The sequence below is a fragment of the Mycteria americana genome, chromosome 1, assembly GCF_035582795.1.
Source record: "Mycteria americana isolate JAX WOST 10 ecotype Jacksonville Zoo and Gardens chromosome 1, USCA_MyAme_1.0, whole genome shotgun sequence".
In the NCBI taxonomy this organism is placed as follows: Eukaryota; Metazoa; Chordata; class Aves; order Ciconiiformes; family Ciconiidae; genus Mycteria; species Mycteria americana.
The window spans coordinates 34,366,148-34,381,348 of NC_134365.1; the positions used below are offsets into that span (position 1 = coordinate 34,366,148).

The 15,201-nt window shown below is 40.6% G+C and overlaps 1 protein-coding gene across 1 annotated transcript in view; it reads right to left on the minus strand.

Annotated features, from left to right (window-relative positions):
• Positions 1 to 4,957: 4,957 nt before the first annotated feature.
• NELL2 (neural EGFL like 2) overlaps positions 4,958 to 15,201 on the minus strand; it is a 165,630-nt gene continuing 155,386 nt past the window's right edge. Inside the window, exons 17-20 of the mRNA XM_075491600.1 lie at positions 12,625 to 12,818; positions 10,808 to 10,984; positions 8,427 to 8,651; positions 4,958 to 5,657 (exon numbers count right to left, since the gene is read on the minus strand). Of these exons, the coding sequence (XP_075347715.1) occupies positions 5,607 to 5,657; positions 8,427 to 8,651; positions 10,808 to 10,984; positions 12,625 to 12,818 (647 nt within the window). The 3' untranslated portion in view covers positions 4,958 to 5,606. The remainder of the gene's footprint in view (positions 5,658 to 8,426; positions 8,652 to 10,807; positions 10,985 to 12,624; positions 12,819 to 15,201) is intronic.

The window sequence follows — 15,201 nt, forward strand, 5'->3', positions numbered from 1 at the left end:
GAACTGCACAAACACCTTTAGCCAGGGTGCTGCTCCCCCACTGCCGGACTGGTGCCTGCAGCTTGCCTGGGGCAGGATGCTCCAGCTGCGGTGCAGTGCCTGGCTTTGAAAGTGGGCCAGCCCCAACCTTGGGAAAAAACTGTTTGCATTGTGATGGTCCTAAGCATTTTTTACTTTTTTTTTTTTTTTTTAAATTTACAAGTCCCTGGAGGTATTTAAAAGATGTGTAGGTGTGGTGCTTAGGGACATGGTTTAGTGGTGGACTCGGCAGTGCTAGGTTAATGGTTGGACTTGATGATCTTAAAGGTCTTTTCCAACCTAAACGATTCTATGATTCTGTGATTTTTACCAAAGACACTAAGAAAATAAACAGGAAAGGGCTGTGGCCCACTCAGCCAGATGAAATATTCAAAAGCAGCATCAGCTGAGGAGCTTCTTATAAGAACGAAGGTAGCCATGCAAATGCCACATCCCTCTTCTTGTTCAGATCAGCAGTCATTAAAAGAGGGACAAGACCGAGTTAGTATCAGTGGGATTGCTGGTTGTTTTTCTGTTTTGTTCCCCTCTCCCCTCAATGAAATTGCCCTCCCTCCCTGCCACAAAATTGCACTTGAGTCAGTACTTTGTTTCTGCTGTTCTATTTAGACAGATGCTCTAGCTGTGGTGATGCAGTTCTAGTTATTTTGGTTTTCAAATATGACTCAGTCCTAAAATAAGACCTTGAACAATTTTATTTTACAGTTCCAAGCAATACTGCTGATACATAAATGACACCCGGGGAGTTACATTTGAAGTCTAAAATGGTAAAATAAGATTACTGATAAAAACAGATTTTAAGATGAAGCATAGCGATTGAGTTTGGCTCTCTTATGGATGAAATATTATGTGATCAATAGATTATTATGGTTTGTAGTAGTTAAAGTTTCATGTTATAGAAATAATCTATGAACAGATTAGTAGAATATAGGGATGCAAATCTCCTGTTATAGTAAACAATGCCTATTTGGCAATTCACAGACTGTGTAAACTCTGGCAATAAGAAAATACTGATTAGTGCAGACCTAGATGAGTAACTGATTTTAACAATTGGAGTTTTTTTGTTTTTATCATTTTGCATGAGCACCATACTGACAAAAACAAGAAAGTGAAACGTTCATCTCATGGCTGATGAACAGCCAGGGCACAGAGATCTGAGAAACAGGGTTTGCAACACCATCTTTTCCTTTTCAGGCCCTCTCTAAAATGCGGCTTCTTACTCAAAAATCCAGTGGTACGCTTTGTCTTTTCTCCCAGGACAGAGATTTGGCCACCATGATAAAGCAACAAGAAGTTTTAAACTTTCAATTAGAAATTAAAATAGCAACAGAAGAGATGGCCAGGACTGTGACTTGGTCAGAAGACACGACTGCAGCAGGCTTTACCGGTGCACTTCAGAAGGGACGTTTCTCCAGGGGTCACCCACTCAGATGTCAGAGCTGCTCTAGTCTTCATACTTGGATTTTCTTTATATGGTTGGCAAAAGCTATCTGGTGATTTTTAACTTAAATTATTAACTGGTTTGGGGACCAGTTAAACTGCATTTGCCTGTAAGTAAGTTTCACCATTAAAAAATAACTAGCTGAGCCCTACTTTAAAGCTGCTACTATTTTTATCTGAGAAATCAAGGGCGTCCCCGCCTGTGGAGAGGCCACGTGAGCTGAGCACCGTCGCTGTGCTGCAGTGGGAGCCGCACACTTTGGAGGAGACCCCCAAGTGCCGTCTGGCCCATGCACATGGCTCCTCAGCAAAGCACTTCCCCACAGCAGGGACACAGGCGACCCATTCAAGGTGAGACTCGCCGTGTCCGTGGAGGAGGAGATGCCACCCCATACATGTCCTGCATTTGAAGTCCGGAGGATCTGAGATCTGGGCTCTGCGGCTCACGAGGTTGTGCTTCTCTGAGGTGCCCCAGGGTGAATCTGCTGTAGCCCAATGCAGTTAATGGCAAGACCCTGTGCTGGCACTGAAGGAGGGCAGTTTCACAGCACTCCCTGCATAAATATCCACTTCTGGGCATCCCAGAAAAAAGCAATGGCTAGTATTTCAGCTATGACTTAATGCCCATATTTCGCCAGCTGCTCTGTTAAAGGTGGAGCTCTCACAGAAGGCAAAGATGTGCTTAGCCGTAAGGAGGACTGAGGCAGGCAGCCCCCTGGGCAGCCAGCCCCCTGAGGCAGGCAGCCCCCTGGACTGAGGCAGTTCTTGCCCATGGTAAGTTTGTGAGTACCAGAAATTTGCAGCTGCACAGTTAGCTCCCTTTTCCACAGTTTACAACACTGCTGCTTTTTGTCAACTTGTTTCACCATAGCATTGAATTCAGCATTGTAACTGAAGACATCTCTGCCTTTATATCTGTAAGTCTATTAACTTAGGGCAATTACTCTGCAGAGAGGTGACAATTCCTTTATGGAAGTTATTGAATTCTGGTACTGCAAACACTGCAAACAGTGCATCAATAATGAAAGGCTAGTAAGAGAGCACAACGTACCTGCATCGTTCAGAAATATAATTTTTTTTTATGGACTATATCGTCTGACAGATAATTTAGGCCTGGAAATTAGACATCAATTTTTAATAATATTTAAATTTACTTTTCAAGGAAAATTAAAAACATGAGCTACTAATTACTGGCTTGGCTGAACAGGAGGGAGATGGGGAAGAGGGGGTGAAAGAGAATGAAAACAAGGGTCACCAAGATGTCTCACTGGAGTTTGCTGACCTTTAGAAGAACTCCCAACTGATTAGTAACCTTGAACATTGATAAATTAGATAACATTCACTCAACCCATTCTCATTTTTTATTTAGCAGAGAATTCCAGCTTTGTTCAGCACTGTGACTTCTGCTCTTTACATACATGTAACACTGTCTCTCCAAGGATTTGATTCAAGGTTTAGCTATTACATTATGTCTCAATTCTTGGCTTTTTAGCCTGTTCCGTAATGTATTGCACTGTGCTTCACGAACCTACAACAGCAGAAAGGTCCTACAATAGTCAGGTCAGGGTAGGCAAAAAAGGAGAGAAATGCTTGTTCTACATCTATACACCATTTTAGTTTTGATTAAAAGCTGGGGTTAAACAGCAGTATTACTCTGCCTTCAAGAAAGGATTGAGAAAAAAAATGGAAATAATTTTCCTTCCAGTTCTCAGAGGATGCACTGAACCAGATTAAGGGCAGGGATACTTGTTTCACCCATAACTTATCTATCCATGGACCCAAAATAGGGATGCTTACAACTGTTCTGTGCATATCTGTCCTTCTCTCTACCAGCTCCACTACTTTCCTTCAGAGCTTTCTACAGTCTCTGACAGAGCCCGAGGATTCTGTCCTTGAAAAACATCAGCTCTTTTCAAAAAAAGAAGTCTGGTCGTCATGCATTTCCTATGTCTATCTTATACCTATTCTTGAATGAAATGGAAGTGCAATTCTTAAACGGTAACACCTTCAGCTAAACCTTCTCTCAGAAATAGGCATGCAGCTGCCACTGAAATCCACTGGAGATGTGCCTCTGCCTCTGGGGGGAAAACATGACCTCCTGACAATTACTAGCAGGCAAGAAAACACTGTACAGAACAGCTTCTTTTTCTAGGAGCTAACACTCTTCTTTAAAAACTTTGATTGCTGCTTGCCAGGAACTGGACAATACAGCAAACCCCTTGAGTACCTGTTATTTATGGACTAGGTGAGGAAAAATGTTTATTTGGTCTGAAAATCTTCATAGCTTTAATGGTCCAATGTAGACCATCAGTTCGGGGTTTTTTGCACTTTTTTGGATTTTTAGGTTCTTGGTTTTGTTTGTATTATTTGCATTCAGTGTCCTAGCATCTCTTGTATTCCCTGCTCCAAAAACATCCAGTACTCAGCAGACACTAGGGCTCAAGGAATACCTACCAGATACATGCATTTGCATGGCATTCCCTTGATCTCCTGCTGTACATGAAACACTGTGAAGTAGCATCTGTTTGCAGGAAAATGATTCTGTCTTGTAAAAAACATATACATGGACTTCCTTGTAACTTAATAATACACAGGGGTAATATTAATGGAAGCTTTGTCTGTCCAGGTTGCATGACAATCTACTGAACTGGTAAGAGAGATGCTGAAGAGAAGCAAGGCACTTTGAAAAGAACATGACTACTGGAGCAGTATTTAAAGGATGCTGTCATCTTGGACAATTCTTCCTCCCCCTTGTGCTTCCACTGCTTGTGATGCATTCCCTACAAATTCAGCCTTTTCAGCCCGTAATTTGTAAGTACTGCTTTATTCTTTATTTCTTTCCCAGAATAGCATAGCTTTGGGCATGTAGCCTCTTTTATTTATTGTCCCAACAGTACAGTAGTGAAAAGAGGGTTTGCATATTGAAGTAATCCTCATGCATTAAGATACTTTACACAAACAATTAAACCAGCTGTGGAGCTTACAGAAAGACAAACCAACCTGGGGCAGCTGGAGAGAGCAGGAATCTGGAGAAGATCCCCTGTAAATCTGAACAGATTCAAGTCACACACAAATGGTCTGTACCCACTCTGGGTGACAGCATCCCTCTGGCATGTCGGGTCTGCTCTTTAGGCACATGAATTTTCTCTTCAGTCCACTGTAGTGGCTCAGATGTATGAAGTTATTTATGTATTCCCAGAAGAATAACAAAGATAAGAAACGATAGGCATAAGGTTGTGCTGGGCAGATGCTCCCATACATAGAGGAGCTAGACCAGCAATACTCCACCTGTATTGCCCAGCTGCCTAGGCATGCTGGCAAAGAAGGAACAGTAACAACACGCATGAAAATGAAATCCCTGAAAAGGAAAGATGGCACAAACAGAAACTTAAGGTAAGAGAAATATTTATTTAAATTTGCACAATAACGAGCTTATACTGAACAAATTCAATCAAGAAATAATAGTGAGTGCAGTAAAACAAGGAAATATTGATGACTTTTCCCATCAGAAAACATTAAGAAGCCATGCCTGTGCATCACGGTTTTTCTTTTTTGGTTTTTTTTGTTGTTTTTTTTTTGTTTTTACAATAACTTCTATCTTTTTTTTTCAGCGCACACACTGTACATATCACATCTTAGCTGCTAGGTTCTTTATTCCTGAAGGCTTCATCCTTTTACTCAAACATCTGCTAAATTCTGCAGTGAGCAATCAAACACATTTGTGCAGATCCAAATATGATTAGGTAAAAATCTCTGCATCTGGGCAAGTGTTGGACTCTCAAAGCTTCGGAAGACCCTGTAAGAGCTCCTAGTTGATTTTGGATCTTGACTTCGTTATGTACAGCGTTACAATGTGTCACTTTACACTAACCTAAATATTCTGCATAATGATGTCAGACAAATAGCCAAAAGATTTGGGCCTAACCTCATACGAAGGTTTACACATCTGAGCTTGAGTCCCATGAATTTCACTCTGATTCAGGTAACTGAGTTCATCACACATCTGCACTTTAGATGGATGAAACCAATCTAATTTTAGTTTTAATTTTGTACAATTTTTGGTCTAAAGGTCTTTTTTGTGACGGAAAATTCTTTAACCAGAAACTGCTTGTGAAAGATGGTTGTTGGTGTCACAGTTCCTGAAGGCACTGTGGGTCCACTGAGCAACAGACGTGGCCATTCTAAAGGAAGGAAAAACAGAAAGAAGAATTGAAACAATTAGCATTTTGTACAAACCAAGCCAATTTAACAAGCTCAGACATTTGCAAACACCCATCAGATTTGAATGTACAGATTTGTAAAATACATCTATAGGTTTTGATCAGATTCATGACATTGTTGTCATGTCCTTCCCTTGGCCAAAGGAATGGGCTATTACAATTCCTCTAATTGCTTGGTTTGCTGTGGTCTGTATCCCAGAGTTACAACAGTCAAACTGAAAGAAGCTGGGATCAGTGGAAGAAATGCTCCTGACGTAAAGGTATCAGGCATCTGCTCAAGTACACAAAGCTGTTGAACAAGACAGGGCACTTGGGAGTTTTATTTAGATCAGGCAGAACAGACTCTGGGTTTTATTTAGTCCTGAATGCTTCAAATTAATACATCCTGGTTGCAACACCAGAAAACATTAATCCATAAAGTTTTTCCTGATAGTCCACACATTATTCTGAGAATATGAGCAATTAAGGGAACAGATTGCCTATGGACATTATTAAAGTACTGGAGAAATTGTTTTCTGCATCTCTACTACTTCTTTTCTTAAGTCCGATTCTTACAATGCAAATAAAAAGCGTGTATTACTTTTAAATTACTCTAAGTACATTCAGTTAACTAAACTGCCAGGACTGATTAAAGACTGAGGTCTGAATCATTCAAACATTTTCTTTCACTCCTTCTGTTACAGGAGGTTAGACAATCCTACTGTCCACCTTCTTTACTTGTAATTTGAAATGGTTTTGTGGCCAAGTCAGCTTTAGCTGATGCCCAGGTTTCTGAATTCTTAAAGGATTTGTGTAAACCTATTTTGCTATAGCTTGCTTAGAGAGGCTTAGACTGGAGCTTTGACCTTCCATGTGATGCTCTGCAAGAAAAGAGTGGGGTGACACAGGACGAATGAGATGGAGAACTATACAAATTGGGCACAGCATTAACCTGATCTAGAGGGACTGGGCTGCTTTCATGCAGAACTACAACATTAAAATATTGCCAATATGAGCAGATAGCGTATTTCAAAAAGAAAACCGCTCTGTAAAGATAACTGAGTAAGATTTGGCTTGCTGAGGGACAAAGTGGTACATCTTCACTGCTATGCAGACTCACACCTGAGCCGTATTAAATCTGTGGGGTTTGGCAGAGTATCTGTTTTAATCTTACATATGTTCACAATGTGGCAATGGATTTTATTAGTCTATGTATGTGTTTACACTGAATACAAATTAGTTGACGCTTAAGGTTCAGTCTTTGCTTAAGAGAAAAGGGCAGATGGGAGCAGCACACAAGTGGCCATCAGCAGAACGGATACATGGCTTCTGCACTGCCATTGATTAGCAGTACAACAATGAGAACACATTTCCCATCACTGAATCTCAAAAGCGCTTTAGAGAAGGATCACACGTAACTATTTGTTTTACAGATGGGGAAACCAAGGCACATAAGCCTCAGCAACTTGCCCAAGCAAAAAGTAATTTCTAGCATTGGAGTTGGTGCATGCCATCAGCTAGAGACCCCAAAAGTACAGGTGTCTGCACGTAAACCTGTTTCAACATCCTTTGAGCAGCAGCTGGCTTTCTAACTGCTAGCCACTCTTTCAGATCCCATAATTTTCTTCTAACCACCAACTCGTTCTGACATCAAGACAAATGCCTACGCTTACGTGGCACATACCACTTCCCTCGTAAAAGGACTATGCCTCGACAGCAGCAGCTGCTGTTGCACTGTATTGCGTCAGGCAAAGGGGAGGAAGAAGGTGACGCTTGACAGCTTCTGCTACATGATCAGTTACTCCCCATCTCTCCCAGAAGGAGGTGTTGAAGTTCGGTTATTTTTTACGAGCACCTTTTCAAAGTAGTTAATTGTACCATGTACTAGAGTTTGGGAAGTATCTTGCTTGGGAAGAACATAGAGTAAAGACCAAAATCAACTGTGAATTTCAGTAATAATTAAAGATCTATGGATGAATCCTGCTGTCTCTCTCTCCTTGGCTCCTGTGGAAACATTCTTTGTCATTCTTCAGTATGGGATGGTGGAAAATACCATTTATCTTACAGGCTTATTTTGAATGGAAAAACTCATTTTAAGCTCCTTTTCTCCTGCATTTTTAAAAAGAGACACCAGAATTCACATAAGCCCATAGCCATTAATTTTTATTCTCAGACAATTAATTCCTTTGACTACAAAAAGTATTAAATGTTCTAAATATTATATTGATTCTACTATTAATTTTAAAGCAAGAAAGCTATGTAACCATATAACTAGTCCTTTTATTCTCAAAACAATTAACTATTCTCAAAAAGCAATTCAATCAGTTCTGATAACACTATAGTATCACACAGAACAAATTTCTTGTGTGAAGTCTAGTCTTGCATACCTATTCGTTACTAGTCTTACATACCTATTGGTTACTGTATATGGTTCCAAGATAGCATGGAGCTATATGGTAAGAGCTACGATCAAACTTGAATTGAGCTATCCTGGTGGAAAAGCCAAGCCCACTAACTTGTCCACAGCACACTGCAGCACGGGCTGTTGTCCTGCTTCTGACCTGCTAGCACATTAAACCACCCTTCTAGCACATGCAAGGGTGAAGTTAACAAAGTTTAACACTTTTACTGTAATCTCTGCTGCTTTAAAGCAAGTGTAGACACCAACTACCCACTGACCAGACTCAGTGCATTAATATTTATATGCCACAGAACAGAGAGGCATCTCAGCTTAATTTTTATGCTCTTTACCTTGCACTGGCAGAGGGTGCACTCCGTGCCATGCTTAATCCAAGAAGATCCAGTGAAGCGAACGATGTTGGTTTCATCCAGGCAGGTTTTAGTAATGTCATTGCGAATGGTGTCTGCTTGGCAGGGGTCAGTGACACAGCGCGGGCAGCACTCATTCTCAGGGAGGACGCTGAATTCACAATCCACCTCCGGGCATGGCAAGGGCCAGCAGTCAACTTCGCCTTGCTGTTTACAAATATTACAAGAACAAGAGAAGATTGTTAGCTCTTACTTTGTTTCATTACCCATTCCTCTGACTCAGCATTATGTTTCTTAACTGGCTAATTTTATCCATCTGGTCCTATTCAGAAGTCAGTGCAGAGAACACTGATATTCACTGCCTGTGGGAGATGCAGCAAGCTGGGTGCTTTCTTCTGTATGCTATTCAGGAAGTGTATTAGTTTTAACTTATTTCAACACATTCTGCATCAAGTTTCAGCTGAAAATTCTCCATAAATGTCATGCAATACAGAATATGGATCTGTCCTTGTGAAGTCCTACTTCTGCAAGCGACAGAAGCCATAACAGGGCTGTACTGCAAAAGTACTTCAAAATCTCCTGTTTCGCCTAGTTCTTACTTCTATTTGGACTGTTGGTTCGCCATATAAAGCCCTCAAATTCAGCTCTGGATGTGCTAGAGTTTATCTTTGCCACGGTTACAAATGCGTTGGCTGAACTACAGGTGTCAAGCTACCAGCAGCCCAATGTAGCAGGGAACACCAGTGCATTTTCCGTGAGAGGACCTCCACCCACTTAACATCCATTTGGCATGTTAAGATCAGAATACCTGAACTTCCAAAATTCATCACACTTTCTGCATGATGTGTTCAGTCCCGTCAGGGTATGGAAAGGTCAAAAGAGAGACTCGGGCCAGAATATTCTCAGGGGAAGTTACTGTATGCCTGTACACAAATCTAAAGATGTCTAATTATTCACTTCAGTTACTAGAAGCTGGGGTCAGCTTCCCTTCAACTCTGGACAAGGGCCAAAGTTTCAGATCTACTGGTCAAAGAAAAGACTTCACAGAAGTCATTAATGCATATTTCTTCTGGAGCAGGTCCATCTCTGACCTCCAACTTACTCAGCTCATCTGAAACACAGATTGAGTATTCCGGGTTTAAAAGGGGCAAAGAGAACAGCATTTGGCCCTAGGGAAGGAGTTTATTCACAAAAACTGTATCTAAGGCTTTGAGAATGATGAGTTCAATATCTCCAGAGCAAAAGCTGAAAAAAATTCCCAGGGATTTTCCATAGCTCTAAATTTACTCCTCTTGTTGCAGAAAGTATTGTGAAGTCACTCTTTTGCAAAATTTTCATCTGGGTCAATTTTCCTCTTTTTGAATCACACGATGGTAAGAATGAAAGCAATCTTAAAACCAGTCACTGATCTTGATACTTCAATTTATTTTTTGTAGTGATGGACAGTACAAGGAGTAGACAATACATTGTCACCCCCAAAAAATCCCTGACAACTGAAAGAAAGCAGGCTTTAGTTACAGAAGTAGCATCTTGAAAAAAAAGAAACATCTATTCAGATCCCAAACTGCAGGTTGTTTAGTTTTGTTTTGTTTTGTTTTTAAGACATTTAATGAAGCACCTGGGAATCTATTTCATTGGATTTTAGCAGCGGTAACACTGAAAGCACAATGCCTATAGAAATTGGTTTCTGGCTGTTATTCATGATACCCTGACAAGGGAAAGCTGCTAGATGGACTAGGCTTTACATTTGGAGATAATCTGTGATAAAAGCTAGTTGTTTTTATCTTGGGATTTCTTCTGTCAAGGAAACTTCCTGAGTGGCATTATGCAGAATAGTTTTTGCTCAGACTCTGAAATACATGCCTAGGAAAAAGATCACAAGCTTTAAAAGATTTTTTTTTCAAAACTCATTTCACTGTTTTGAAAAATGCATCAAGTCTTATCATTTTTTCTGTTACTCAGACTGTCTGAATGAATAAACAAATTTTAGCCTATTGGCATTTTTGAAATTATCAACCGTGATAATAAATACATTTTTAGAATTTCCTTATACAGCTACATTGGTCTTCGAATGACTGAACACATGAGTGTTGCTGTGTAGGTGCCATATCCAAATGACCTCCACTCTTTGCTAAAACAATCTTCATGATTAAATAATTTCTATTATGTCTATTGTGGCAAAATGCATTTTTGACTGGTACTTGACAATACTGACAAATATCCATGAAAACCAGATTTCGATTATACACATACTCCAGAGGAAATTAAATGGTCGCTAATGCATGAAAATTAACTATCCACAGATCAGAATATCTCATATCCTTTTTCCCTCATGTTTCTGCTGCTGTAATAAGGAGCCTTACCAAACAGCGACACTGCTGACAGTTCTGTATCCAGGAGTCACCGCTGTTGTAGGAAAGCTCCCCGCTCTGATGTAAACATTGACTGCTGAGCCTTGGGTCACATTCAGGACAGCAAAATAGGTCAACGGTGGGATTTTCACAGTCACAGACCATTCGCCGGCACATCACATACCCACTCTGTTGTTGGAAGACACGCATAGCACAATGGCAGATATGTCACCAACTCCAGCAGTACTTTTACCAAAATTTTTTGGCATGATTCTAAGCCACTAGCAGCTCATGAGTTTTTCCACTATACGATATTTTTGTCAAAATACAATTCAAACAGAGGCAGAAACCACAATACACACTCAGTAACTACCAAAAAGCTCCCCTGTTGTCTTATATACATCCTTCATACAACCAACCTTCAGACAGCTCTCACCTAAGTTGATGAAACCCAAGGGTGCCTTTCCCAAGGGTCAAATTTTAATGGATTGCACTAAGTTTATGTCATTCTCATACAGATGCTAGTCGAGTCTTTCTTTAAACTTCCAGATCAGTCCCTCTCTTCTGTAATTATTCACATAAGGAAGATGATAGGTAGTCTGAAATTAAATTCATGCCCATGAAACTTGAGCCGCTGAAATGCTCAGGACTTTGTCAGCTGCGTATTGGGCCTTCATTCTCCATCAGCATTTAGCTTGGGATCAAGGTTTCCACAGCAAACATTTGAGAAAGCTAAGCTGAATTACTCTGCAGATACAGAACCTACTTCTATTTATAGCCATCTGCTAGAGATACTGGCGTCAGTCACCAACGCCAATATGTGTCTAGACAGACAGTTTCTTTGCCTGAAAATGCCGTTGCTCCCACCCAGAAAACACAGGTGGCATCTCTGCTAAGGAAATAGTAGAATCATAGAGTCATAGAATAGTTTGGGTTGGAAGGGACCTTTACAGGTCATCTAGTCCAACCTCCCCTGCAATGAGCAGGGACATCTTCAACTAGACCAGCTTGCTCAGATCCCCATCCAACCCAACCCTTGAATGTTTCCAGGGATGGGACATCTACCACCTCTCTGGGCAACCTGTTTCAATGCCTCACCACGCTCATTGTAAAAAATTTCTTCCCTATATCTAGTCTGAGTCTACCCTGCTTTAGTTTAAAACCATTACCCCTTGTCCTATCGCAACAGGCCCTGCTAAAAAGTCTGTTCCCATCTTTCTTATAAGTCCCCTTTAAGTACTGGAAGGCTGCTAAAAGGTGTCCCCAGAGCCTTCTCTTCTCCAGGCTGAACAACCCCAACTCTCTCATAGGAGAGGTGTTCCATCCCTCTGATCATTTTTGTGGTCCTCCCTCTGGACCCGCTCCAACAGGTCCATGTCTTTCCTGTGCTGAGGGCTCCAGGGCTGGATGCAGCACTCCAGGTGGGGTCTCAGCAGAGCGGAGTAGAGGGGCAGAATCACCTCCCTCGACTTGCTGGCCACGCTTCTTTTGATGCAGCCCAGGGTACGGTTGGCCTTCTGGGCTGTGAGCGCACATTGCCAGCTCATGTCCAGCTTTTCGTCCACCAGTACCCCCAAGTCCTTCTCCTCAGGGCCGCTACTGTCCTTCTCCCAGTATCATATAATAAATCTCCCATGGAAGTTCTGCTCGTGCAGATTGGAGAGAGAAGCTCTCCCCAAAACTGTATATAATATATAATTCCATTTTTCTGTAGCATCACACGGACACCTGAGAAGGCAGCTAAAACAGGAATTTCACTTAAATCACAACAGTCTTCCCTTCATCCCTACCACCATCTTGCAGAAGCAGCTAGTTCTATTTCTACTAACCTGGCATGAGCAGACAGAGCATCTGTCATTCTCCAGCACCCAAATCTGACCGTTGTGCTTGATTTTGTCTTCATGGATACAGTCTCCTGTGCAGTTCTTGCCATGGGGACATCGACAATCGTACCCACCATCCAAGTTAAAGCAAACAGTGTCATTGGCACAGCTATGCCTTCCAGTTCCACATTCATCAATGTCTGCAAAAACATGCCATGTAATGCTCTTAGACCACATTCAATTAACAAAAATGTTCTTGCAGCAGTCAATATAAATGATTCTTGGCCATTAAAGCCTTCAGCTGAAAATTAATTTGCACTTCACCAGAACAGGGAGAAATAACTTACAAGTTCACAAAAAATATTTTTCAAGTCACATCAACTTTTAAAACACGGTATTTTGAGGTTTCCTATACATCTTTCTAAGTGAATGCTATTGAGTAAGGTAGTTAGGATGAAGAAATCACAGGAAACATATGAACAAAAATAATTCGCAGCTCCATAAAGAGCATTAGTTTGTGGCAACCATTCATGAGGTGCGCAGTTAAACAAGAAAAGCTGCAGAATCTTGTTTTCAAAACCTTTTGCTGGCTCTGTCTAGCACGTTTGAGTTCACTTGCTGAGAAGTCAACGTGAAAGGTGATGTCTGACCTGTAAGCTCATTTAAGCAAGCACACCATGCTTTAAGTTGCATCATTTATTAGGGTGTGCAAACTAGAATATTTTAATTATTCAAGTTGCAGTGACATCTATAGCCCTTGTGTCTAGCATAGAAAATAAAGAAAAAAAAATAATGTCTCCAGTGAATAAAGGTAAATGACTTCAAAACAATCATATCTCAAAGAATTCAAGAATACCTTTAAGGGCCTACTTCATCAAGGTACACACAATTATTTTGCAATGGCAAACTAGCAGCACACACTGCCTTCTACTTGAATAGTCTTTATTTAGCTTTTTCAGCTGTCCATATGGACAAAAGTTATCTGGGAAAAAAGCTTTGAAAGGGCATGAAGTAAACAGCTATACGCAATAAAACGTGGAAAACACTAGAAGAGTTCAATTCTACATACCATTTCACAACAGTCTGGCCCAAGCTCTTAATTACAGTTCACTAAAAGGTAGCATTGTGATATTTAACTGTCCAACAGATCAGTACAAGACAAAACAAGCAATATGGTCATGAATGTGTCTTTCACCATCAGCATAAAAACTTAATAAAACACTCAGCTTTGGGTTCAACAATGGAAATGAAACCTCCAATTCACCTCAAGCACATTCAGTTTAAAGCAAAATAACTCAATTATGATTTCAATTCCAAGTGTGGCTGCAGTCAAAAAAAAAAGTAAACAAGTTGCTAACATGAATATGAATTGGGATAAAAAACAGCAGGGAAATTATTAGAATTCTATTGTATAAGTAAGCAGCATTGTGGGTTTTCTTCAAATACTGTGTGCAATAACAGCGGCACCATCTCAAAAAAAAGTATTGCAAAATTACTAGGGCTTCTGGGAAGGATGAGGAAAATGTCATTTGAGAAGAACTGAAAAGAAATGGATTGTTCATCTCTAAAAGAACATCAGCAAGAAGGGATATAACCAAAACAATAATGAATACTCCAGAAAAGACATGTTGAGACCTTTTGTTCTCCAATTGCCTAACACACAAGACAGGACAGTGAATGAAACTGAAAGACAAGAAATTAAAGTCTGATAAAAGGAAATAATTTTTCATATAATGCATAAACTATGACACTCACTGCCACAGAGTGGTAAGAGGGAAAAAACACCAGCATAGCCAAAAGTGTATAAAGCTAGCAAGAATATTCAGAGAATCATAGAATGCTTTGGGTTGGAAGAGACCTTAAAGATCATCTCGTTCCTACCCCTCTGCCATGGGCAGGGGTATCTTCCACTAGATCAGGCTGCTCAAATTCAATTTGCAATGCTAACAGATTTTGGAAGAGAGATTACATTTCGTGCATTAGGGTCTATGGTGCCCTTATTTTTGTATCAGATAATCCAGAACAGGCAAATCATCTTAGATCTCCACATCTTCTACCTCGCTATCTTCTGAAGCATCTGGAGTCGGCCGCTGTTGCAATAGGGCAGAAGACAACTGGGATCGTGAACCTAATTCAGTGTGGCTGTTTGCATGGCCCTGAGCAGCTGAAACATCACAGGCACATCAGACAGGGAAACCCACCCACAGTAAGGATACATAATTCGTGGAACAGACAGCCCTGCGGAGCCTGTGCAATCTCCAGCCTGAAGGTTTTTAGCTAACAGGAGCTAAAGTAGCTAACAGGAATGGTTTGAATCATGCTGGTATGGGCAGAGCAGAAGGATGGAAGAGCTGCTCTCTCCTTCCTCTGTTTTCTCTTAAATCCATACTGAAAGTAATACAATCTGGCAATTTAAAATTAAGATCTCCATATACACAGTCTAACTGGTTTTAAGTTATGCAGTAAAGAGAACAAACACAAATCCTATTTAAATATAATGACTAAGATTAACAGCAGGATTCTCTTTATCATTGAAGTCATTTTTAATAAATGACTTTCCGACACTTGTGTTCATTTGTTTAA